Raw genomic sequence first — 24,870 nt, forward strand, 5'->3', positions numbered from 1 at the left:
ATTCTTTATCATGTTCCCCTCAGTTATTCCACTGACGAGCAGCAGCTCCAAACACCCGATATGCTCTTAGCAATAAATTGCAAAAGCGTTCATGGAATGGACAAGTGGTCAGAGTGAATGAATCCACCACAGAGGATTTGGCTAATGCCAGTCCCAGATCCCTCATCCCTGCTTTCTCTGGATCTCTGTCTTCTGAACTATTTCTTCCAGTGTGCTCTAGGAAGAAAGTACTAAGGAGCGGCAAGCTAACCTGTTGCTCTTCTGGTTGTATGACATGGGGAAGTATCCATACAAACAGATGTTACTGAAATACTGACTTCTTTTCAGTGTAATGGTCCTCCATTTGCTTCAAGTACCAACACACTTTTAAAACTGCAACCTGGGATCCACACCCACTTTCATTGTCCAATTAGAGGAAAGAGAGACATGGGTTTGCATGCATATATCAATCCCCCTTTCCAGCACAGGACCCCGGGGCCATGGCAAGCAGTTCTCAGATGACCAAAGGGACTACCAGACTAAATCAATAAAACAAAACAAAACAAAAACAAACAACAACAAAACTAATGTAGTCCCCTCCCCACAAGTTGCTAGCCATTCACAATCAGTATCTTCCCTTTGAAGATGTTAAGTCACACATGACATTCAATCTTTAAACTCATATTCGCAATTACAGGAAATGTTACCAAATTGGTCCATAGTAAAAGTTAAATTTTGCATAAGAACCTACCAAGAAATGCTCATCACAGAAAGGAGTCTCCAAATGATGACTGGCATCTGATCCTAAAACTATCAGTGTTTTCAATAGACTTCACTAGGGCAGAACTGAATAACAAGGACTGGAAAGTGTTAAAGGATGTGGGTCTTGAACTTCTCTTAGTCCAAGCAGGCCTTAAGCTCATCCTCTTCCTGCCTTAGCCTCTGGAGTAGCTGTGATTATAGACCAGTACTACCATGCCTGGCTAAACAGCTATGGAGTCTTGGCTGGTCTGGAACTTGCTGTGCATACAAACGTATGGTGACTCCCTCATCTCTGCCACTGGAGTGCGGAACGCACCGCCACAGTCAGTATTTTTTTTTTTTTTAAATTAAGTCTCAATGTGTTTCACAGGCTAGCTATCAAGGTATCCTCCTGCCTCAGCCTTCTGAACAGTGTCTGGATAGGAACTATAGGCACATAACATTGCATCTGCTCGCTACACAATGCTGCTCACACATACAGCACAAAGGCGGCAAAGTAAGGAGGGAAGGATAATGGGACCAGCCAAGATTGGGTTCAGAACACCGTGCTTCAAGCCAGTTCTGTCACTGGCTGTGTGGCTCCAGGCAACCAACGATTGTGCATTTTACATTCCCCTCCATACAAGCAAAGTTCCTACCTGCTTAAAAAAGTTCTGTATCCCAAATCCTCTTTCAGATTTAGAAAGGCAGCTACAAGAGGCGGGCCTAATGGCACATGCCTGTAATAGCAGCATTTAAGTGGAGGCAGGAGGATCAAAAATTCAAGGTCACACTCAGCCACTTAGTGAATTCAAAACCAGCCTGGACGACATGATACCCTGTCTTCAAAAACAAAAGAGAAAAGGCAACTTACAGCTGGCAGCTCCTGGACTTTTGCATGTATGTGTATGAGCACATGTGTGAACTTGTTCATGCATAAGTGTGATTCTGGCGACACTATGGAGTGTTTCTACTATCATAAGCTTAATGTTAAAACACATTCTAGAGACAATCCTGAGATTATTATAACGCTCATGGATAGGACACTGTTTTGAAAGGCGGAGGGTGTAAGGATTGAAAATTGAAACTGTCATTTGAAGCCAAGGGCTCTGACATATTCCTGAGTAGAATTTTTAAGTATTTCTGTAAGGGAAGAAAGATATCACAGGAATGACATTTGATATTGTGAGAAAGGAGTGGAAAAGTGACTTTCCTGTGAGAAAACATTTGTGAAGTAAAAGTAGCTCGGAATAAGTAGCTCTAAGTGCAGCCGAAGCCCTTTAAAACTTTTTATGAGAATCTACCAATGGAGCGGTTTCTCTTCCATCCACATGGGTTATTATGTTCCTTTCATTTTTAACTGAGTATTATTCTTAGTGCTGTGCCCGTCACTCTCTTTAGGTTACTCATGGCCTCCTTTTAGTGTGCTGTTCGTGCTATTTCTGATCTGAAAAATCTCCTTCCAGGTCAGGAGGTCACATTTTAAACATGGAAGTCATTATTGGTAACTATACCCAAACTTATGAAGAAAGCCTTCTGGAAGAAGAATGTTGGCCTTTGAGCCTGAGTCTATTTTTATTGTCAAGTATTGTGTGTTTATTTTTGTCTATATTGTACAAAAGGCAACAGCAAACATGCGATGATCAGGCTAGCTTTGTTCCCAGGGGCATGACAGGGATCTTCTGTGAGAACACTCAAAATGCCTTGACTATGGCTGCTAGACAAATTACTCCAGAGAAAATGCCCAATGGGTAGCATAGCATGAACTAACCACGGTGCAGACAGCATATATTCTAGGTTGCATTAAGAAGGTCCAAGGGATATGTAAGGAACTGAGTGAGAGGGGAGTGTTGCTGTGTTTGTCTTGACACTAGGCAGACTGGGCAGCCATTTATTACATCCACTTGGGCTCCACAGCAAAGGGGGGGGCATTTCCAAAGGGTTTTAAACCAGCTCGAAATGTGAGTAGGATTTTAGCTGAGAATAAGGCAACTTGGAGGTCGGGGAGAATAGTAATATTTAACACTGTATCTTACAGTGAGGGAACTTCCTGACTCTAGGGATGGAATCCATGCACATTAAAATAAGCTGAATTCAGGCAACTGGTACAGGGTTGGCAAGATGGCTCAGCGTATAAAGATGCTTGCCTTCAAGCTGCACGCGCGCGCGCGCGCGCGCGCGCGCACACACACACACACACACACACACTAAATAAATGCTGTTTAAAACCCTGATACTTAGAGATTTAAACTTCCATCTTGGGGGGAGGGTGCCCTTAGCATGAATGGACCCTTCTGTTTCAGAGTTCCAACATGGGCTTTGGATGAGAGAGAGAAACTCCTCCCAAATACTTTGAACAGCAGCATCAGAGGACACACCAGGTGCCAAGGGCCTGTGATTTCCAGCACTCCACTTACCCTTTATAAACTTAATATGATAAGTCAAACAGGAAAAGGAGCCATCTTTCTCACAGGGCACCGAGACAATGTAATCCAACAAACATGAATTGCTAATGCATAAAACAAACACTTTCAAAACCGTCATCATCAGTCTCAGTGTTTCATAACACAGTAGGAGAGATGGAATGAACAGTTCTCAAACAAGCCAGCAGGATTCATCAGTTACAGAGCACACAAGAACTGCTCTCCCCTGGCAGGGCTGGGGGAAGGTCTCAGAAGAGGTCACATTTGAGTTTAAGAATCAGAAGTAGCTCACACAGCAACATGGAGATGGCACTAAAGCGCATTGGGTGGTCTCAGTGTCATGCCGTCACCAGGGAGCCTCTTACACTGAACAGGCAGGGAGCAGCTTCTGCATTGTGCAGACCAGAGTGGATCTGACAGGAAGGGGCAGCTCACTCAGCTGACTTGCTGGCTCCCTGGTGAACCTGGTTGGTTTTGTCTGCTTGAAGACAGACAGGTGATGACACATGGGGTTGGGTCCCAACTCCCAGCTGCCAAGCTCTACTCTCCAGCTGTGAACCCCTGCTACAGGAAGGTGATCCTGGTAAGTACAGGGCCACAACTGCATATCTGCCACCCTGTGTTTAAGGCTTTAGCCAATTAAGACTACATAACATTCTTTGGTGACTTCTTTCAATAGTGGTCCCATTTATTTTATTCACTTTTTCCCCCCTTTTAGACAGGGCTTCTCTATGTAGCTTTGGAGCCTGTCCGGGCACTCACTCTGTAGACTGGGCTGGCCTCAAACTCCCAGAGATCCACCTGCCTCTGCCTTCCCAGTGCTGGGATTAAAGGAATGCACCACCCTGCCAGCATAAAGTTTATGTATAATTTACGAAAAAAAAAATCACAGTGTGAACAAATTTAGATCAGTGATGTGCCACCTTGTGGAAAAGGCTTGATAAATAGGCCTCTGGGTACTGCCTGCCAGGGGAAGGGAAGCTGGCTCACTTAGAAAAGCTTTTTTCAATAGGCAGAAGAAAATCCACTCTCACAAATTTATCAATCTAGACCCTCTGTGAAATTTAGCTTACTTTTGTAAATTGCAAGGCTAAGTGTTCTTTATTCTCTTTTTATAAGTTTAATTTTTGCTATTTAAGTCAGGGCCTTGTTAGGCTTTCTATCACTGTACTCAAATACCACTACCGAAAAGCAACTCATGGAGGGTTATTTTAGTTTACAAGTCTCTATCAGAAAGGAGCTCAAGACAGGGAGCTGAAGCACAGGCCATGGAGAGACACAGGGACACCACTTACTGGCTCATTCTCACAGTCTGTTCAGCCTGCTTTCTTTTCCTACCGAGGATCACCTTCCAGAGGTAGCACTGCACCAGTAGGCTGTCACCCCCGGGCCTCACACAATCTGACCTTTTCCCACATAATTCTACCTTGTGTCAGCCTGACAAAAACAAAACAAAACAACAAAAACACCTCACAAAATCCACAAACCAGGACAGTCAGTACAGTATTAAAAATATGTTCTTCCCTTATGCTCTTTGTTGTCCCTCAACAAAGTTCACGTATTCCCAAAGACTTGAAGAAACCATTGCTGGTGCTGGGAAGACAATTCCATCAGTAAGGTGTTTGCTGTGTGTCAGCATGAGGACCTAAGTTCCATTCCCATCACCCAGGTAAAAAGCCCAGCATGGTGGCATGTGATTGCAATCCCAGAGCTGGGGAGGCAGAGACAGGAAGCTCCCTGGGGTTCTTTGGCTCATTGAGTCCTAGGACCCAGTAACAGATCCGGTCTCCAAGAAAATGGTGAACGATGCCTTCGGAGTAATGATACCTGAGGTTGTCCTCTGACCTCCTCATGTGCTCCACACAGATGCACAGAAAATACTTACTCATGGTCTAACCATTAAACTCTGTCTCATCTTCATCTGTATGAGAAGGATGCTATTTTGCCTTCATTATAAGCGAGATGCATTACACCTAACAGGCTGGAAAACCCATGGAAGGTAGAGCTTGAGAGTTAATTGTTCTAATCCTGGCTCTGAAATTTATTAGCTATGTGATGTTGGGCAAGTTAAAGAAGATCTCAGGGCATCTGATAGGAAGCAAGCAAAATCACTTTATAGCATGCATACAGCATGTGGCTTTCTAACACACATCCCCATACACCACAGGTGCTCGGTAAGTGGAAGACAGTTTTGTAATGCACAACCACAAAACGTATTAGTGAACTTGGCGATCATGAGACCAATAGAAAGGAAGAGGAGAAAAAGCTATGGCCAGCACAGCCAACAGGTTAACATGGTTGTGGGGGTGTGAAGATGCATGTCTACAGAGTATGAGTAGCAAGGCATGGGAAAAGATGAATTTCTGGAGTAAATGAGGATTTAATTTTTACTCTCAGGAATACAAGAGCTTCTGAACATATTTTGAGAAAAACTAAGACAATAACTGTTGGAAATACGGAAGATGAGATTGGAGCAAAGCCAGAGAGAATAATCACTTGGTGAGGAGGCTTGAGCATGAAGCTGAGCTAGAGCAATGTGGACAAGACAGAGGCCCATTGAAGAGATTGGGGTGGGGTGGGGATGCCCCATGAATGAGGGCAGTGAATGGGTGTGAAGGAGTAGAGGGGACATTCATGAATAAAGTTGGGCTCAGTATGACTTCAAGGGGGGGACTTAATCCAGCAGTTTGGATAAGAGGGGTCCAGGGCACATAAAGAAATGTTTAAGCACAGTCCTTCTTCTGTGGATCTTAAATCTCCATGGAGATGAGAACTAAAATCAAAGGGATAGAGTGAAAAGATGGAAGGGGTAAGGGCCTCTGAAACAACCAATCAGAGGAAAGAGCTTTAGTGTATAAAGCACATTTAAGCAGACAATGCTAAGAGAGGATGGCTTGACCAAAAAAGCATTTATCAATGATGGACTTGAAAAGAGACAAGAAGATATGAAAATAATAGTAATAGTACTGATAAAAAATTTTATTGTTAAATTTTTGATTTTCACACTTAACCAATTAGACACAAAAAATCAATGAAATCATTAGTCAAACAATGCCTTTAGATCTGCTATGGAATTAGGTGAAATCTTTTTTTTTTCTGTACCAATAAATATCTAAAAGAATGAGAAGTTCAAAATGTCAGTATTTATTTAAAAGTTTATTTAAAAAGTTTAGGAACAATGATGTTTTGACAGGAAGTCATCAAATGGGCATCAGCTTGCTTCTCAAGAGCACTAAGGGAAAAGGAACCTTAGGGGTCCTCAGAGGTTGCAGTCTTGATGGAGAACCTCCAGTGTCCCCGTCAGTTGAGGAAGTGCCACCTTTCTTCTGTTTAAGGTGTGGGGAGGTGGAGGTGGAAGGAATGAAGAGGGGGAGGAGGAGGAATAAGACATGTTTAGTTTACATCTGTAGGATGCATTTAGACATCAGTATTACAATTTTTGAAGTCTATAATCTTAGCATGTCATCTCTCCACTAAAGGTTAGCTACTGCATCCTGCTCCCTGATGTTCTCAGTTGACTCAAGCCTCATATAAACTACATTAAAAATTCTAGAGCCTGCTCATGGTATTTTTCTGTCCCCCCTCCCCCTCTTTGGGAGCATTTTAGAGTCTAATGAACAGTGCAGAAGTTAGCACTCTAGCAACAATAGGGAAGGTTTAGAAAAACTTCTTTGCTGTAAAATTTGGTTGTTCATCAAATACCCAAAAGGAGATCTACTGTAAAGAAAGCCTGACCAGCAGGCAGAAAAAAACTACACCTGCTTTCCCACAGAGCTGATTCTAGGGACACTCTTTGTCTTAAACATCTCACAGCTGGATGCAGTAAATTGTTCTCATTTTCCCTCCAAATTCATTAAGTTGAATATCCTAATATTTTTTATATTTAAAAGTCAAAAACCTTTTCATATTTGGGGGATGGTGGTTTTTTGGAGACAGGGTTTCTCTGTATAACAGCACTGGCTGTCCTGGAACTAGCTCTGTAGACCAGGCTGGCCTTGAACTCATAGAGATCTGCCTGCCTCTGCCTCTCGAGTGCTGGGATTAAAGGTGTGTGCCACTGCCATCCAGCCAGCAGCCTTGTCATATTTTTAATGACACATGGTATGTGTATATGCTTACATTCTGAAATTGTTACTGAAGAATACTTTTACTTGCTTCTCAAAAATGGCTCCAAACAATGATAACCAAGGACATGGAACTTAGTTTCAACCCTATGATATATTTTGGTTTGAAAGCTTTCAGTTAAAATAAATGACTTATAAAATTCCTAGAGATAATAAAAGTAGATCTCTTAGACACAAGTTTCTAGAGTCGCCCTGAGTTTATCAGAGCTGGCTGGACTTTCTCATTACTTCATCCACACACTGAGAGCTGTGTAAGCCATACTGCAGCATACTAAAGCAGCAACGAGGAGGCCTAAGCAAGCCACATGGAGGTTGCATAATCACTACGTAAGCTAATGCTCTCAAAATTACAAATGTGATCCTCATTTCCTGAAGTTAGGGCATATATTTTATCAGGGCAATTTAATGACCATCTGAACTCTACTGACTTAATTTACATAACTATTTATTTATTTATTGGTGTCTACTACTATAAACAGATTTGGACATTTTGCTCTCAAGAACTGGAACCAGGGCAGTGAGATAGTTCAGGGTGAGAGTACCTGCTGCCAAGCCTGATGACCTGCATTCTACCCCCAGTGTCTATGAAGGAAGGACAAAACAGACTTCTAAAAGTATATGCTGTCACTCGCTCTCTTAAAACGACAAATAACTTTTAAAAGAGACATACCTTCTATATTGCTTTCTTTAATCACTGAAGATGTTGGGACCTGAAAGATAAGAACAGCAAAGAATTAATTTAATATGTTTAATATTTATACATGGAAAGTGAGCACAGAAATATTTTTCATGAGATTATAGACTACAACTGACATATCTGTACTCTAATTTCAAAAAAGTTTCGAAGAGCTTGACTGGGCTGCTCATTCTTTCTAAGGAACAAGCCCCAGGGGTAGACTCACATAAAAGAAGACATGCTCAGGAGTATTTCCTATCAGTTGCTCAAGTGGCCCCCTGAGCACCCTGCAGCTGAGTGTGTGAAGACATTCACACTCAGACAACAGCACACAGGAACCGCCTCTAAGCAGCCTGGACTGTCACCCTCCCCCACACTCAACACACTTGCCATCTCTGTGGTGGCATTCCCCGGGCAAGGTCCTGGATCAGTCATAGATGGAACCCTTCTTGAATTCCATCAGTGTTTTATGACCAAGCAGGGAGCAGACTAAAGGTCTGCGTCAGGTAGCAAGCCTTAAAAGAATTCTGTGGCCTGTCTGGTGGGTGGCGTCTGAAGGCAGAAAGAGCACTTTGATGTTGGGACGAGTATCACTAAGAAATGCAGGGTCACCTACAATAAGCACAATCACGGCAACTGTGCCATCACCTCAAGAGCCCTGCTCCTCTTCAGCACACAGCTGTGTAGGGGCATTCTGGGAGGGGATGTAGCCCCCCACAAACACACACCTAGTTTGCCCAGGCCTCTTCACTGGGGCTAAGTATGCTGCAGTATGTGGCCACTCATGGGATCGCACTCACTCTGCAGCTCACAAAGGTTCCAGCTTGTGACTATTTTGTTTTGTTGGTAGCAATAAGATACTGAGACTTTGAGAATGGCCTGTACTGAAAATGAAAGGAGTTTGGCGTGCGAAGACCAGGCATAGAAGTATATCTCTGTATGCATTGCAAAAACCACAGGCAAAGCCCAAGTGTGTGACACTGGGGGAAGGGGCTGGACATTGATGACAACATTAGTAGTTGTCAGGCCTGGGGGTTTAAACAGTTTGAGAGCTGTTCTTTACATGTGGAAGTGGTGGGTAGGCCTGTGCATACTGATGTGAGGGCAGGGGAGAATTTGTGGAAACAGCGGGTAAGTTGAGGAAAACCACTTGCCATAGAAAATCTTTAATATGGATAAAATCCTCTATTCTTGAACCAGATGCCTGGGAGGGCTGTGGTGCATAGGAAGCAAGTCAATGCCAGGCCCAGGATGTTTAGGGTACGATAAGTGCTGGTTAGGAAAGAGTTCCAAGTCACTTTGTCCCTGTCCTTCAAGACTAGACACAGGGGAATGGACACACCTGGCCGGTAAATAACCCTCAGCCACCTTTTACTCTCCTTCCAGATCAATCATTTGATAGGACTTCTCAGTGGCAATAGTAGCAATAGTAGCAGTAGATTTGATCTCATTAAGGGCCACAAAAAAACAAGAGAGGAAAACAAAGCCCAAGAGAAATCATATAAATAAAAGAGTAACAATTAAGATGCGTGAGGCTGCTGCCAGTGTTCACAGTAAACTCTGAAAAAATAAGAGTATATTCTACATATAATCCTACATTATATATATATATATACATATATATATATATACACATATATGATGTAGCATTATATGAAGCAGTAATGACATAACTATTTATTGTCACTATCAAATGCAATGTATATAACTGTATGTGCAATACTTTTAAATGGCTTGTAGAGCAATCGTTTTTGGTTAAGCCAACATCACTCAGCATTTTTGAGCTCTAAGATACAATTATGAAACCATGGTCATGTCCATGGTCTGCGATAGACGAACCGGGCATGAACATATGAATATGCGTGCCTCCCACTGGTTCTATTCCGAGGAAGGTCCCTAATCCATTCCCCAGATGATAAATGGTGTGCTGAATTTTCCTTCAAGTATATGGAGGAGGAGGAGCAGGCTGAGGATTATTATTACATTTAACACAGCATCCTCTGGCCCATGAAACATGCCTAACTGGGCTGCTTTGGAGCGTGCCCGGCCTAAGAGTAAGTGCAGCAGGCACAAACCTCCCACTCAGCTGAAGCACTGGGCATGTGATGGCAGTATCTATCTGCACAGATCAGAACCTTCTCATATTCTCACATGCTTCTCTCTCTTGAAGTTGTACAAAACATTTTACAAAATTCTTTGAAAAATTCACTGGCTAAATTTCCTGTCTAAAATTAACATCTGTTTCTAAATGGTACTGCCAAACATTTCAGAGAGGGAAAATGAATGGTGCACAAAACATAAAACAGTTGAGCAATTTGTTAGCCTGAAAACCACTGCAAAAGAGAAGCAAGCAAGTTCTCTTAAAACATGTAATAGGACATTACTTTTAAACATTATCTCAAGAATGTTATTTTTTTCATTGTTAGGACAGGTTCCTTGACTGGTTGAATATATTCAGAACACATAAAGCCCTATCTATTTAAGAGAACCTCCATTATGGGAAGTCAGATAATGGCACTCCGTTTTGTCATGGGCAAGAAATGTCTTTTTCACATTAGTGAAGAAAATGATATTTAAATTGGAAAGTAATGCAATGGTCTTACGAAAAGTAGCAGGTACGTACCAACTCTTCACTATTGGCAATGATTTCCTGATATCCCCCTCACCCACCCAATGCCACACCTTCTTTCTGCCCTGATTTATAAAGAAGACAAGGACAATAGTGCATACGCACAGTTTATTCCCTAATTTTATCAACTGATCCCCAGTTTCAGATTTCCCCTGTCTGGTTTTATAAGCATACACACCAATATCTCTATGAGATTGGCACTGTTCTGCCAAGTGAGTTAGCATCTTCAGTGTCCGTAGGAATCATAACAATTTATATTGCCAAACTAATAATCGAGTGTGAGGTTTGAAAACATCAAGTATTATCAGACTTTTTAAACCATTGGCAAGCTGATAACTATGAAACAGCATTGTATCTTGTTATTTATTGGTTTTGTCAGATGCGGTCTCACTCCCTAGCTGAGGCTGCCTTGGAACTCGGTATGTGGCCTGAGTTAGTCCCAAATTCCCAGCAATCCTCAGTGTCCCTGGCTAGGACACAGGCATCCTTCTGCCTTGAGCCTGGAAGGCTCCCACTTCAGCAGCTCACCCCTTCACCTTCCACAGCCACTGGCACGCCCCTTTCCTAGACCACTGCCTAATGACTATAATTCCCGTCTTCCTGCAATTCATTTTTCATCAGTATTTATTATCTATTCAAAGTCGCCTTCACTTCTATATTTATTATTTATCCTCCCAACTAAAATGTAACTTTCAATAGGACACGTTTTTGTGTCTTTTTTAGTATGCACTCATGCACTGATAAATCATTGCAGAGCAGGTTATAACTGAATAACTGATGAATTAATGGTGGGAAAACCCAACAAATGAAAAGCAGCCATAATTTCAGTTGTTCCTAAGGACCTAAATTTACTAGTTTCTAGCTCATAATTAGTTAAAAGCCCCTAATTTATAAGGGAGATTTTAAAGCTTGAGATCTCTGTTAAACACACTTTATATACCTAATTATCCAAATATTAATTTTCTTATTTAGTGGTCTCTAAGTAAGAATTAACATGCTATTAAATACAGTTGCCTGGCTCCTTACCGATTCAACTAGTGATCTTGCTTCCTCTGGAGTACAGTGGAAAGGGCTATCACACATTTGTACATTTGTGCTGCAGAAGAAAAGAGAACGTTAGTTAACACAGCCAAAAAATGAGAAATTGCCAGAAGAAAACCAACCACAAACTGTCCACACTGGCTGTATGATGTTAGCCAATGAACCAAGAACTAATCAGAAGTAAAGCTACTGTACACACAGATATGCACTGTACACACAACACTGCACTCTCCACAATTAAAACAAGTTAAAATGATATACTACCAAAACCACTTCCTGTTGTATACACAAACATCACAACTACACTTAAGCTTGATTAAGAGTCTAATTCAACATACAGAAAGAGACTATGTAAAGGCATTGTCTATCCTCTGTGGAGTAGGCACTGGAATCGGAAAGAAGACTACCTTTCTCAGAGAGAAACAGAAGATTAAGGAGAAGAAGAAATGAAAACATGGTAACTTTTTTTCTTGTAAGTTGGACAGCCCAGAAAGGCTTGTTCTCCAATCAGTGAGGGCTTGGAAACTCACGCCCTTCTTGGTTTGATAGACCCCAAAGCATGCCGCCACCACCACACAAGCCTGGCCCTCAGATGACAGTAGAGGCCACCATCCCTCTTACATGGAAGTAAGGCCAATTTCTAAAAATTCCACAGAAAAGCTGGCAGGTTGAAATGGATGTAGAAAGCACTAGAAAAGAAGGGAGTTCAGACCAAGTTACTCTTTTCAGTCAAAGGGAAAAGTGACTAGCAATGATTGTCTCCTAATGCACTTACTTTCTCTCAAACAGCCTAGCAGATACACATTATCAAATTTATCTTCACAATTGCTTTGTGAAATATGTTGGGCAGTTGTCACAAGAAGACCCATCTAACAACACTGATTACAGTAGGTTTTCATTCTGGTTACCATCAAAACTTGGTGTGGGACTTTTCTTTTTTGCTACAAACAACATTTAATTTTTAAAAACGTCTATAGGGTTTTGAATGACATTATTTATTTGGGCATTTATTTGTCTATTTGTTCGTGTGTGTGTGTGTGTGTGTGTGTGTGTGTGTGTGTGTGTGTGTGTGTGTGTATGTGTGTGTGTGCACACACACACACGCATGCGCGCCCACCCACACGTGTCACAGCATGTGCGTAAAAATATCAGAGGACAAATTCCTGGAGTTCCTTCTCCCTTTCTACCATGTGAGTCCTAGGGATTGAACTCAGGTCATCAGGCTGGTCCAGATCTGGTTTTTATTTGTTTACTTTTGTTTTCTGAAGTCGTCTCTTGCTATGTGCCCCATGTCGGGACACAACCTGCAATCCCCCATCCTCAGCCTCTGCTGCTCCAGGGTTACAGGTGTGCATATCACACCTAGTTCTGTGTGAAAAGACTGGGTGATAGGTGGCAGCTGGATTTTAAATTATAACTTCTTCACATTTTCTTCTCTATAACTCATGTTTGGGTGGCTTGGAAATGGAAACAAGTCAAGTCTGAAGTCAGCTGTTTCTCTAATGAGAGTAAAAATAATAAGAGGGCTGAAGAGATGGTTCAGCAGCTAGAAGCCTGGGCTACTCTTCCAGAGGACTGGGATTTGATTCACAGTACCTACTACAGTGAGGCTCACAACCAGAGCTTCCGACACCCTCTTAATGCCTCTGTGAGCAATGCAGTCATATGGTGCAGAGATAAAAATGCAGTCAAAACACCCAACACGTAAGAAAAGTAAATAAAGATTAAAATAAAAGGCAGCAGACAAAAACAATTAGATCCTGCAAGGTCCTGAGTGCTAATCCCCCAAAGAAAGCATGGTGTGGTATAAGTCTACTCTACTAAGGTTTTTACATTGATGAAGCCAAACGCCTTCCTGTAACTGATGGACAAACGGAAGTGAGGGCAGGCAGATGGGGCTTCCGGAAGTTGGACTGCCAGATAAAGTGCAGAATATACAACCATATTTGAACTTCACATGGACTTTTTTAATTTTATTTTCAAAAATTAAAAATGAACACACATAATTTTAAAAACCAGTTCTAAAATTCAAAATGAACGGCATGCCCTTTTAATCTGTTGAATCGGATACTCCCATTTGTAAAGTGACCCTCCATTCCTTCAAGAGAATGAAGACATGAACAGGATCATTTGAAAAGAACAATATTAAAGCCAGCATCTGAACATTTTAAAACAATGAATATTTTTTTTTAATTTCCAATTAAATATTTTGACAAATAGCTGGTAGAAGCCAACTGACTCTCCTGCTTTCTGACTTTGGAATATTAGTTAAAAAGTCATTATGTATTTTAGTCAATAAAGTATATCATCTGGCTTAGTGGTTTTCAACCATCCTAATGCTGCAACCCTTTAATACAGTTCCTCGTGTTGTGGTGACCCCCAATCTGTCAAATTTTTATTGCTACTGTCATTTTGCTACTGTTATGAACTGTAATGCAAATGCCTGTGTTTTCCAACAGTCTTAGGCAACCCCTGTGAAAGGGTCACTGACTCCCCCCAAGGGGTCACAACCCACAGGTTAAGAAGCACTGGTCTAGAGTATAAGAACATGTATGCACATATATGTGTATGAACATTTTTTCCTCTACCAGGATTTTATGCAGTAATCTGTGAATCCTTGTTCCATGCTTTGTTCAGCAGGGCTTGGTGGTGTGGGCCTGTAATCCCCTCTACTGGGGAAGCTGAGGAAGGCCTGCCCAGAGCAGAGAAGCCCCAGGACAATGTGAGCAATAAGAAAAGAAAGGACAAGTTTACACAGCATTTATTTATATCCATTTGCAAGTTTAAAAAATTATACAGTGTATCTAGGGTTTTTCTAGATGTTGGGAATAAAACACTAAGCCAGTAAGTCCTCACATAACTGAAAATCTCTGTCTTTCAGCTCTTAAACTGACGGTAGCCTGTGGAGAAGTTGACAAATAGCTGATAAACTGTGGAGAAGCTGATAATCACTTAACGGCTGACTAGGGTGTGGGTACCTACTGCAAAAAATGTGATTAAGAATAGCATAAAAGAATGTGCTTCCTTTCCTTTTTAACTTTGAGGCACTAAATATTTTGTTCTAAATTTATAAATGTCCTAGCACTGCAAAACTAAAAAAAGAGACAATTTATAAATATTTCTCATTGCCCAAGCCAAGAAGACATGACATTGGAGTTAAAAATCACCAACATCAAAAATGCTGGACACAACAAACAAAAATTATACTTAGAAATTAAAGGCATATTAAAAATAGATTACCAGTACAAAATAACTGATTAAATAAAAAAGAAATGATCGCCTGAAAATAATAGATACAAAAGAAAATTTATAGTTAAGAATATGGAATTTTGCCAGGCATTGGTGGTACACGCTTTTAATCCCAGCACTTGGGAGGCAGAGGTAGGTAGGTGGATCTCTGTGAGTTCGAGGCCAGCCTGGTCTCCAGAGCGAGTGCCAGGATAGGCTCCAAAGCTACAGATAAACCAAAAAAAAAAAAAAAAAAAAAATGGAATTTTAATACATAGAAAATTATTTTCATGTCTGACAAATGCTCAAGGTCACGATCAAAGACCATGTCCAGGGTACACATTGTCAGGGCCTTTCACTTTAAAGCCACACAACCAAGAAAAAAAGGACATCATACAAAAGTGTGAGCTGCCGATGACAATGCATCATGACCCCTAGAATTTGTAGAACAAAATGGCATTAGGGCAAATGTACATAGAACTAAATAGAACTAGTACTATTGATTGGAATTAAAAAAAAATTAAAAATATACCTGTGTGTGTGTGTACAAGCATGCACACAGCCATGTGTGCCCTTATCCTGTGCATGGACGGAAGGTGGATCGGTGCGTGTATGCCACAGTCCATGTGTGGAGGCTGGGGGCAACTCAGTGCAGTCGGTTTTCTCCCTCTACTTTCATGTGGTGCCAGTGATTGAAATCAGGTCAGTAGGCTCCCAAAGGAAGTACTGTTGTCTGCCAAGCCACCTTACTGGTGCTACAAAACAAATTTCAGTGAAGGAAATGTACCTTCCTTCAGGAAAACAACTTCAAGACATAAATATTCTGGGATAGTTGAAAATATATTTCCTTGGTCAAAACTACCTTCTGCACCACGCCCTGAGATTAGGTGCTAAAGCTCAGATTCAGCACACAGCACACAGCACAGCAGCTAACACTCAAGCTTCCACTAGGGAAAGCACGGCAGTGGGCAAGTGCCCAGAGGACCACATTTACCATAGAATGACAGCTGGCAGGGGGAACAGGTCAAGAGGCTAGAGAATTAAGCTCCACAACTGAAGAGACCCACCAGAAGGCATTCTTAAGCATCTAGATGACAAAGCCACATTCAGGCTCTTTGAAAGGTACATCTGCTTAGCACTCAAGAAGTCAAGGCGGGAGGATTCAGATTTCAGAATCTTTCTTTTCTATTTCACACAATACTAGTAGATGTAGGGGAAAATCCACAAGTGGAATTTATGTAGAAAAGCTCTTAACCTTATTAGTAATGCTTGGTAAATAGGTATATATTCAGATGTTTCAAATTAAAGTGAAATGTATGCACGTTACTACTGTTTGATTCCTCTTAATCATTTAATGGTCCAGGTCATGTTGGACAAGACGACTACCTGAGTGTCATGTCCTGAATCTACAGGTGGGAAGAGGGAAGTGACTCTTGCAAGTTGTCCTCTGACCGTCACATGTGTGCCATGCATGCACACAGACAGATGCACATGGAAAAATATAGCTAAAAAGGAAAACCACAGCTTTTACTGTTTATAAGAAGTGATGGGGTAATTTTTTTTTCCGTTTTTAATTTAAATTGGAAACAAGCTTCTTTTACATGTCAATCCCAGTTCCCTCTCCCTCGTCTGCCTCCCCAACCCCTTTCTGCTCCCCAGAGAGGCTGAGGCCTTCCATGGGAGATCTTCAAAGTTTGTCATATCATTTGGATCACGGCCTAGGCCCTCTCCAGTGTGTCTAGGCTGAGAAATTATCCCTTTATGTGGAGTGGGTTCCCAAAGTCCATTTGTGTACTAGTAAATACTGATCCATTTCCAGTGGCCCCATAGATTGCCCAGACCTCCAAACTGACACCACATTCAGGGGGTTTGGAACAGTCCTATGCTGGTTTCTCAGCTATCAGCAACATGGGGGTCCATGAGCTCCCCCTTGTACAGGTCAGCTGTTTCTGTGGGTCTCTCCAGCCTGGTCTTGATCACTTTGCTTATCACTCCTCCCTCTCTGCAACTGGATTCCAGTTCAGCTCAGTGTTTAGCTGTGGGTTTCTGCTTCTGCTTCTGCTTCCATCAGCTACTGGATGGAGGTTCTGGATGGCACACAAGGTAGTCATCAATCTCATTATTGAAGAAGGGCTTTTAAGGTAGCCTTTCGACTATTGCTTAGATTGTTAGCTGGGGTCAACCTTGTAGATCTCTGGACATTTCCCTAGTGCCAGATTTCTCTTTAAACCTATAATGGCTCCCTCTGTTATGGTATCTCTTATCTTGCTCTCCTCCATCCCTCTCCTGACTGCTCCCTCATGTCCTCCTCTCCCCTCCTCTTCTCCCCTTCTCTTTCTTCTAACTCCCTCTCCCTCCCACCATGCTCCCAATTAGCTCAGGAGATCTTGTCCCTTTCCCCTTCTCCACGGGGCCATGTGTGTCTCTCTTAGGGTCCTCCTTGTTTCCTAGCTTCTCTGGCGGTGTGGATTGTAGACTGCTACGCCTTTGCCCTAGGTCTAAAATCCATATATGAGTGAGTGCATACCATTTTTGTCTTTTTGTGACTGGGTTGCCTCACTCAGGATGGTTTCTTCGAGTTCCATCCATTCGTCTGTGAATTCCAAGATTCCATTTTTTTTTTCCACTGAGTAATACTCCATTGTGTAAATGCACCACATTTTCTCTATCCATTCTTCAGCTGAGGGGCATCTAGGTTGCTTCCAGGTTCTGGAACACGGTTGAACAGATGTCCTTGTTGTATGAATGTGCTTCTTTTGGGTATATGCCTAAGAGAGGAATTGCTGGATCTTGTGGCAGACTGATTCCCATTTTCCTGAGGAACCTACATTACTGATTTCCAAAGTGGCTGTATGAGTTTGCACTCCCACCAGCAGTGGAGGAGTGTTCCCCTTTCTCCACATCCTCTCCAGCATAAACTGTCATTGGTGTTTTTGATTTTAGCCATTCTGACAAGAATAAGATGGTATCTCAGAGTTGTTTTGATTTGCATTTCCCTGATGGCTAAGGATGTTGAGCACTTTCTTATGTGTCTTTCAGCCATTTTAGATTCCTCTATTGAGAATTCTCTATTTAGTTCTGTACCCCACTTTTTAACTGGATTAGCTGGTGTTTTGGTGACTAGCCTCTTGAGTTTTTTTTTTTTGTTTTGTTTTTGATTTTTTTTTGTATATTTTGGAAATCAGCCCTCTGCCAGATGTGGGGTTGGTGAAGATCTTTTCCCATTCTGTGGGCTGTCATTTTGTCTTGTTAACTGTGTCCATTGCCTTACAGAAAGAAGCTTCTCAGTTTCAAGAGGTCCCATTTATTAATTGTAGATCTCAGTGTCTGTGATACTGGTGTTATGTTCAGGAAGCGGTCTCCTGTACCAATTCGTTCAAGGGTACCACCTAACTTCTCTTCTAAGAGGTTCAGTGTGCCTGGATTTATGTTGAATTCTTTGATCCATTTGGACTTAAGTTTTGTGCATGGTGATAGAAATGGATCTACTGCAGTGTTCTACATGCCAGTATCCAGTTATGCCAGCACCATTTGTTGAAAATGCTTTCTTTTGTCCATTGTATAATTTTAGCTTCTTTGTCAAAAATCAGGTGTTCGTAGGTGTGGGTTAATATCAGGGTCTTCAATTTGATTCCATTGCTCTACCTGTCTATTTTTGTGCCAATACTAAACTGTTTTCAGGACTATGGCCCTACAATAGAGCTTGAAGTCAGGGATAGTGATGCCTCCGGGAAGTTCCTTTATTATACAGGGTTGTTTGGGCTATCCTGGGTCTTTTTTTTCATATAAAGTTGAGAAATATTCTTTCAAGGTCCATGAAAAATTGTGCTGGGATTTTGATGGGGATTGCATTGGATGATGGGGTAGCTTTTATGTAAACAGAGTAACCATATTTTTACACATTGGAAACTGCTGTTCTCGTTCTATCACAGTAGACTGCATTAAGTATTTGTTTACTTGTCAGTATAACTTATTGAAATAAAAATCATTTGGAAAAAATGAGTCATGTAGGATTCCTAGCTGCATGGTGACAGCCAGCACTCAGCAATGACTGTTAAAGACATGCTCCATAAACTGTGCGGTGGTGACACATGCATTTGATCCTAGCACTCAGAAGGCAGAGGCAGGTGGATCTCTGTGAGTTCCAGGCCAGCCTGGTCTACAGAGCGAGTTCCAGGGAACCCTATCTTGAAAAACAAAATAAAAAACCAAAACAAAACAAAAAAAAAAGAGAGAGACATGCTTTGAAAGTCTGGGATCTGAGCAATATCACATGGCTGCTGAGCAGAACCTGACAATGAATTAACATTATATCTGCAGAAGAGCTATTTTCTTACCAATTGATAGCTCCGTGGTCACATTTCTTCATGATCATTGTTTTCCAACATTCATGTGTGTGGTTAACAACTTCAAGAGCGAAAGCCTAGTTGCAATCAAAAACAGACAGAGGTAGTTGCAACCTAGTTCCCACCCAAATCAGTGTTACACCCACACAGAACCAGTGACAACATGTTAAGAGCCGGAGCTCTGGAATCAGGCAAACTTGAGTAGAAAACTTGTCTAGTTACCAGCTGGGATGCAGGTGCTAGGCTGCACCAAGCCTCCACTTCCTTCTCCAAGGAATAGCTTATAATGAGGTGGGGGTGGGGGACAGTCTATATAAGGGGCAGGCCAATGAAAGTCTGTGGGTCAACCCTGGGCTGCCATGTGTCTTTGGCTCCTGGATGCCTTGGTGGAATGGTAGTGTTGGGAAGATATTCAGAAGCCATCTGTTATGTTGTAAAGCCTTAAATATTTACTGTCTGACCTAGACACAGTTCGCCCACCTTAGATCTTAACTACAGAGCTAATGAATGAATAAATAAAACAATGCGAGTGAAGAGCTCAGCCTAGTCCACAACTGGTGAGGAAGCAGGCAAGCACACACTTACGTCATCATTGCCACGAGTGCACAAAGTGTAACTGTAATTTTGGACAACTCACTGTCTGAAAGCAATACATCTCAGAACTGCCACAACTTTTTCTTGGTACCAATTCATAAAAATACCTAAAATTGCATAATCAGTAATAAACATTTGGCTAGGTATACATCTAATAACACTGTTAGTATTCAGGCATCTGTACTGGCCTGTCCTTGGGGTTCTGACAGGACACCCCTCAGCTGCAGCCACTAAGAGCAGCATCTGTGCACATTCACTATGTTCCCTTTTAAAAGGCCCTGCCCACCTCCCACCCTTCTCTTTCTCTCCCTCTATCTGCCCCCCCTCTCTACCCCTCTTTCCTGTCTCCCCTCTCCTGCTGCTCCTGTTCCTGGAGGCTGATCTCCCGGCTCCCCTTTCCCCCTTTAATGATCCCTTTTCCTAATAAAAAAAACCCCTCTGCTTGAACCCTGTCACATGGTGTCTTTCCCTTGCACACTGCTTTTCTTAAATTACAACAAACACTACATAACAGCAATCAATCCCTAAAGAGAGATACTTGGGGTCAGTTTTGTGCCTTATTTTAGCCATAGAATATGCTTTCTGTGCCGGCTTAGAAGTTGCTTAAGAGCGTGCATTTATTTAGTGGTAAGAGCTTTGAAATATTCCCTATTTTAGACTTCAGTTCCTTGGCTGATTTCCTTCATCTGAGTCATATTAGATTAGAGACATCTTATGGAAGCTTTGTGGCATTCTAACGGAAAGTCCTCTACCAGTAAGATAATTCAGGTGCTCGCTTAACTGTTAAAAACTTCATTCAGTCACCCTAAAATTTAGTCAGGAGGGAATCCTGGATGGATTTACATGAAGGGAAAGGAGCCTCCTCACACCAGGAAATGGGGCAATTTTCTTCATACACAATATACACAGTTTAGACTAAATGCAGAATTCCCTTACTTTCTGGGATGAGTAGATTGATCCTGTTGATTCACTTAAATATCTGGAAAAAAAAAACATTAACACTAATGCCCTTCAATACGGAAATCAGTAAAGTGTCTTCCTGCTATATGTGAATATTCCTATCAGATTGTCTATGTGAAATATGCTATCAGACAGTGAGAGGAGCACTTCAAACAAATTCTCATCTTTACCTTGTCTTTGAATTCTCCATTAAAAGCAAACTTGTTTTCTGGTTTTCCGTCTGGTACCTTATAAAGTCTCAACCAACTAACAGTGGCTTCCAGGTAACCTGGTTTGAGCTTCTTAACATCATCAATATCTGTGAAGGAAGAAACGAAAGCATTTGGTTAGAAATCATTTACACTCAGGAATATAGTCAGGCCTGGTCTCGAGGAAGCCATGAAATTCGGGCCGACTCCAGCTTCCATCATAAATAACCCTTTGTGCTGGGGATGCTTGAAAAGTCTCATAACACCCACAGACTTCTACTTCCCTATGGGAATCACTGGTCCTTCATTCCACAGACATTTACCGAGTCCCTTCAGGACCCAGGTTTCTTTCCGTCTGCAAGTTCACAGGGTTACATAGGACAGGAAAGAGACAGAAATGGTGATAAAGGAAGTGCAATGAGGTCATGTCATGTCAAGAGACAGAACAGGATGGTGCTATCAGATAAGGGAGTGAAAGAAAGCACCATAGAGGAGGGCGCCCAGGAGGGGGGGAGGTAGAGAGACAGCACAACGGAAGCCAGGGAGTGTGCTACAGGTAATAAAACACAGGCTAGGACCTGTGCATCAAGAGGGAGTAGACAGGGAGGAGACACCTCTAAGAAGGAAGGGTCACTGAGCAGCACATACCATGACAGGGATTGCTGTCTTCTGACAGACAAAGGAGGGGTTTAAACTAGTAAAATCACAGTAGCAGGATTCATATTTTTTTTTTAGAAGTACTGCTCTAAAAAGTCTAAACACGAATGAGAGCAGTATCCAGAAAACAGTGCACTGACTCTGGCTAAGAGAGGCTGTGTGATTCTTTTTTATCCAGTACTTAGTAGGTTCCTTCTTTGTGTCACACCCTGTTCAAAACGGTGAGATAACTGAAAAGAGTAGATGAAAACACATGCCTGACACTGCAGGGAGAAGCAGACAGCAGAGAAACAATCGTGTACAGTGGCAAAAGTCCCATAAAGAAAAATGAAGCCAAATAAGGAAGACAAAGATGATTCCGGGAATTTAAACAGGGTAGGACCCAAACATCGCGCGCGCGCGCGCGCACACACACACACACACACACACACACACACACACACACACACACACAAATTGTCCTAATTCAACCATGGTTTTCAAGATTTACCTTTGATAACACTGGCTGGAATACACTTGGAAATAAAGTTACTGTATTGAGACAGATAAACTCCTTGTTCAGTGAAGTCCCCAGGGAAGCAGCCCTTCTAATATACAGTTTAATACCTTGCCAAAATACTTTAACTAATGGAGAAGTTTAGAATCAGCCTGTGATGTACAACATATCACAACAAAGATCACACAGACTCGGTCAAACTTGAAAAATTAGGAAGCTATAACTAAAGCCAGGAGAGGACATACACAGAGGGATAACCCAGAAACTACTTGGTTCCACATCTTGCTGAATCCTCCCTCCTCTCACTTGACAGGGAAAGCCAGTAGGCACTGATCATATAGACAAGCATTATTGCCTTGCTTTTTCCTACTTGCTCTTTGCCTGGTATACAGGGGTTCAACACCTCCAGGGCTGGGGGGGGGCCTTACTATATCCGAAAGGAATGTGTGGAGTAGAGCCCAGGGTAAGGGGGAAGTTCAGTTTGCTGGCAAATAGTCTTCTGATTTAAAGTGTGAAATGATACCAAAGGCCACACATCTATCCAAAATATTTTGAAACAAAAACACCAGCGTTACAATTAATCAAAGGAAAAAAAAATTTAAAAAAAAGAAAGAGACTTGCTTGAAAGGGAATGCAGGTTACAGCTGCTTTATTATCAAGTATCAACATATTCTTTGTAAGCAATTGTAATTGCTGGCAGGTGCTTAAGACAGAGAATTTTACAGAAGTGTGCCCTTTAGGGAATGCATACTGCACCCTGGGTTAGAGTCCTTTGTCATGGCCCAGACCCACAATCGAAGACACTCTTCACCTAATACAGCGTAGAGCTGTCTCCTCCTCAGATTCTATTTATCTTCACATTTTTTTCTGCTTACCTAAGAGGTTATTTCTAAGGTGGATTTTACACTGGTCATCTTCTTATATCCTCTTCCTATTCTTACAAAGCATCCTTGTAAATTTCAGGTTGTTCCAACTTAAAACTCTCTTATTCGCTTGGGAAAATAGTTCAGTATACAAAACCTGAATAAGTAGGAATGTACTTTAATTTCCAAAATAGTCTCTTATACATCAATCTGATTGATGACCCATCCTTGTACCTCACCCAATCCACTGGTCTTTGTCCCACTGTGCAAAACATTTGTTTGATTATCTTTATTTAACTCACCAAAGAAGCTAATTATAAAATACCCTTTTCATCCTAGGAAGCTCTTTGCTCAGAACTCATGGAGGGGACCTTTAAGATACCAGTGATTAAAAATGTCAAACATTTAACAGTACCAGAAAGAAGTATAAACTCCAGTAGAAGCTAAACTCACCAATTCCCAATTAATTACATCCCAGGAGAAAACAGCTGCAATTTCATAAACAACAAAACACACAGACAAAATTGGAAGCATGCAAATTTTAACATTTTTAAAACCTCAATAGTAAATGTCCAACCAGAAATCCAACTCAATGAATTACTTTAATCAAAGCACAAAACACTGCACCTACAATTGATAAGTGGACCCACGAAATACATGTGCGTTAAACATAAGGAAACTATAGCAAAGAGAACTTAACATGTTTACTAAAATGTACATCAGAAGCTGCACCATAAAAACCATGAGATGTTTAATTCTTAACCTGCTTTTCTTCTTGTTGCATTGTCCAGCCAAAGGTGTTAAAAATAAATGCAGATGCATTTATACATTTTCTTCCATTTTAGGAAAATCTGCACATCATAATGCTGTTCCCTGAAGTCATTTTAGGGATACTCAGTTACATTTTGTTCATCCATAACGTCTAATTGACACCATTGTCCATCTGTAGGACTTCTCTATCAGATGCATTTTTATAATTTATGCCATTTTTAAGAAAAGGAGCAATTTTCTAGTGCCCATTTATTCTCACTCTTAGGATTTTATGTGAAACTTTATGATGTAGACAATTATGGCATTTAATGAAAAGATGGACGACTCCATCAATAACAAAGGAGAACCTGGAAGTACTGATTTATAAAATCAAGCTAAATATATCTGTTTCTCTTCTAGACCAATTAAGCCCTTTTAATTGAGCTTCAACTTATCACTTTACTGAACTAATTAATGAGGATTCTGCACTGTATAAACTATTCTGTAGTGAGTGCTGAGTCTGGTGGAACCCTCTGGAAGGAAGCACACATTTCCCATCATTGGTTGGGTTTTATCTTTGCCAAGTGTCAGGTGTCTCCATTCCCAAGGCATTCTGCAATGGTATCAGTGGTTACAGCTAGAGATTTAACTAAATATCATGTAAGCAGGTGAATTTATTAATACAAAAGTGTTGGCTTCCATGAAATTAATTTTGAATGTTCTGAAAGAATCCAATAAAACTGGTTACTAAAAAACATCTGTCATCAATTTAGGGCTGGGTAATAAAACAGCTGAGTTAGAGGAAAAACTAAACATTTCCAACGAATGCAGATTGCTGAGCCAGTGGAGTGGGAAAGCATCTTACATAACAAAAGTCAAGCTCATATAAAGTGCACTGCAATGAACTCTTTTTTAAAAGATTTTTAATTTTCATTTTTACTTTTAGGTGTATGAGCGTTTACCTACATTTGCACCATGTGCATGTCTAGTGCCTGTGGAGGGAAGAAAAGGTCATTTTGGATCCCTTGGAACTGGGGTTACAGAGAGTTGTGAGCTGCCACGTGGGTGCTGGGAATTGAACCGTGGTCCCCTTGAAGAGCATCCAGTGCTCTTACCACTGAGTCACCTCTCTAGCCCTCTCAGAGGAGTCTCGTATGAACTGTAGAACAACTATC

General features: G+C 41.5%; 1 protein-coding gene and 1 long non-coding RNA gene across 5 annotated transcripts in view; one reads left to right on the forward strand and one right to left on the reverse strand.

Annotated features, from left to right (window-relative positions):
• LOC107977418 overlaps window positions 1-24,870 on the forward strand; it is a 47,525-nt gene that overhangs the window by 13,663 nt on the left and 8,992 nt on the right. The gene's annotated exons all lie outside the window — the stretch shown is intronic.
• The window catches only part of LOC100756805 (inorganic pyrophosphatase 2, mitochondrial), an 82,209-nt gene continuing 63,617 nt past the window's right edge, over window positions 6,279-24,870 (reverse strand). For all 4 annotated transcript variants that reach the window (XM_027395745.1, XM_027395743.2, XM_035450905.1 and 1 more), the window contains 5 exons: window positions 20,912-21,039; window positions 19,179-19,264; window positions 11,599-11,668; window positions 7,938-7,977; window positions 6,279-6,469 (listed from right to left, as the gene is read on the reverse strand). In XM_027395745.1, the coding sequence (XP_027251546.1) occupies window positions 6,444-6,469; window positions 7,938-7,977; window positions 11,599-11,668; window positions 19,179-19,264; window positions 20,912-21,039 (350 nt within the window). In that variant the 3' untranslated portion in view covers window positions 6,279-6,443. The remainder of the gene's footprint in view (window positions 6,470-7,937; window positions 7,978-11,598; window positions 11,669-19,178; window positions 19,265-20,911; window positions 21,040-24,870) is intronic.

The sequence above is a fragment of the Cricetulus griseus genome, assembly GCF_003668045.3.
Source record: "Cricetulus griseus strain 17A/GY chromosome 1 unlocalized genomic scaffold, alternate assembly CriGri-PICRH-1.0 chr1_0, whole genome shotgun sequence".
Taxonomy (NCBI): domain Eukaryota; kingdom Metazoa; phylum Chordata; class Mammalia; order Rodentia; family Cricetidae; genus Cricetulus; species Cricetulus griseus.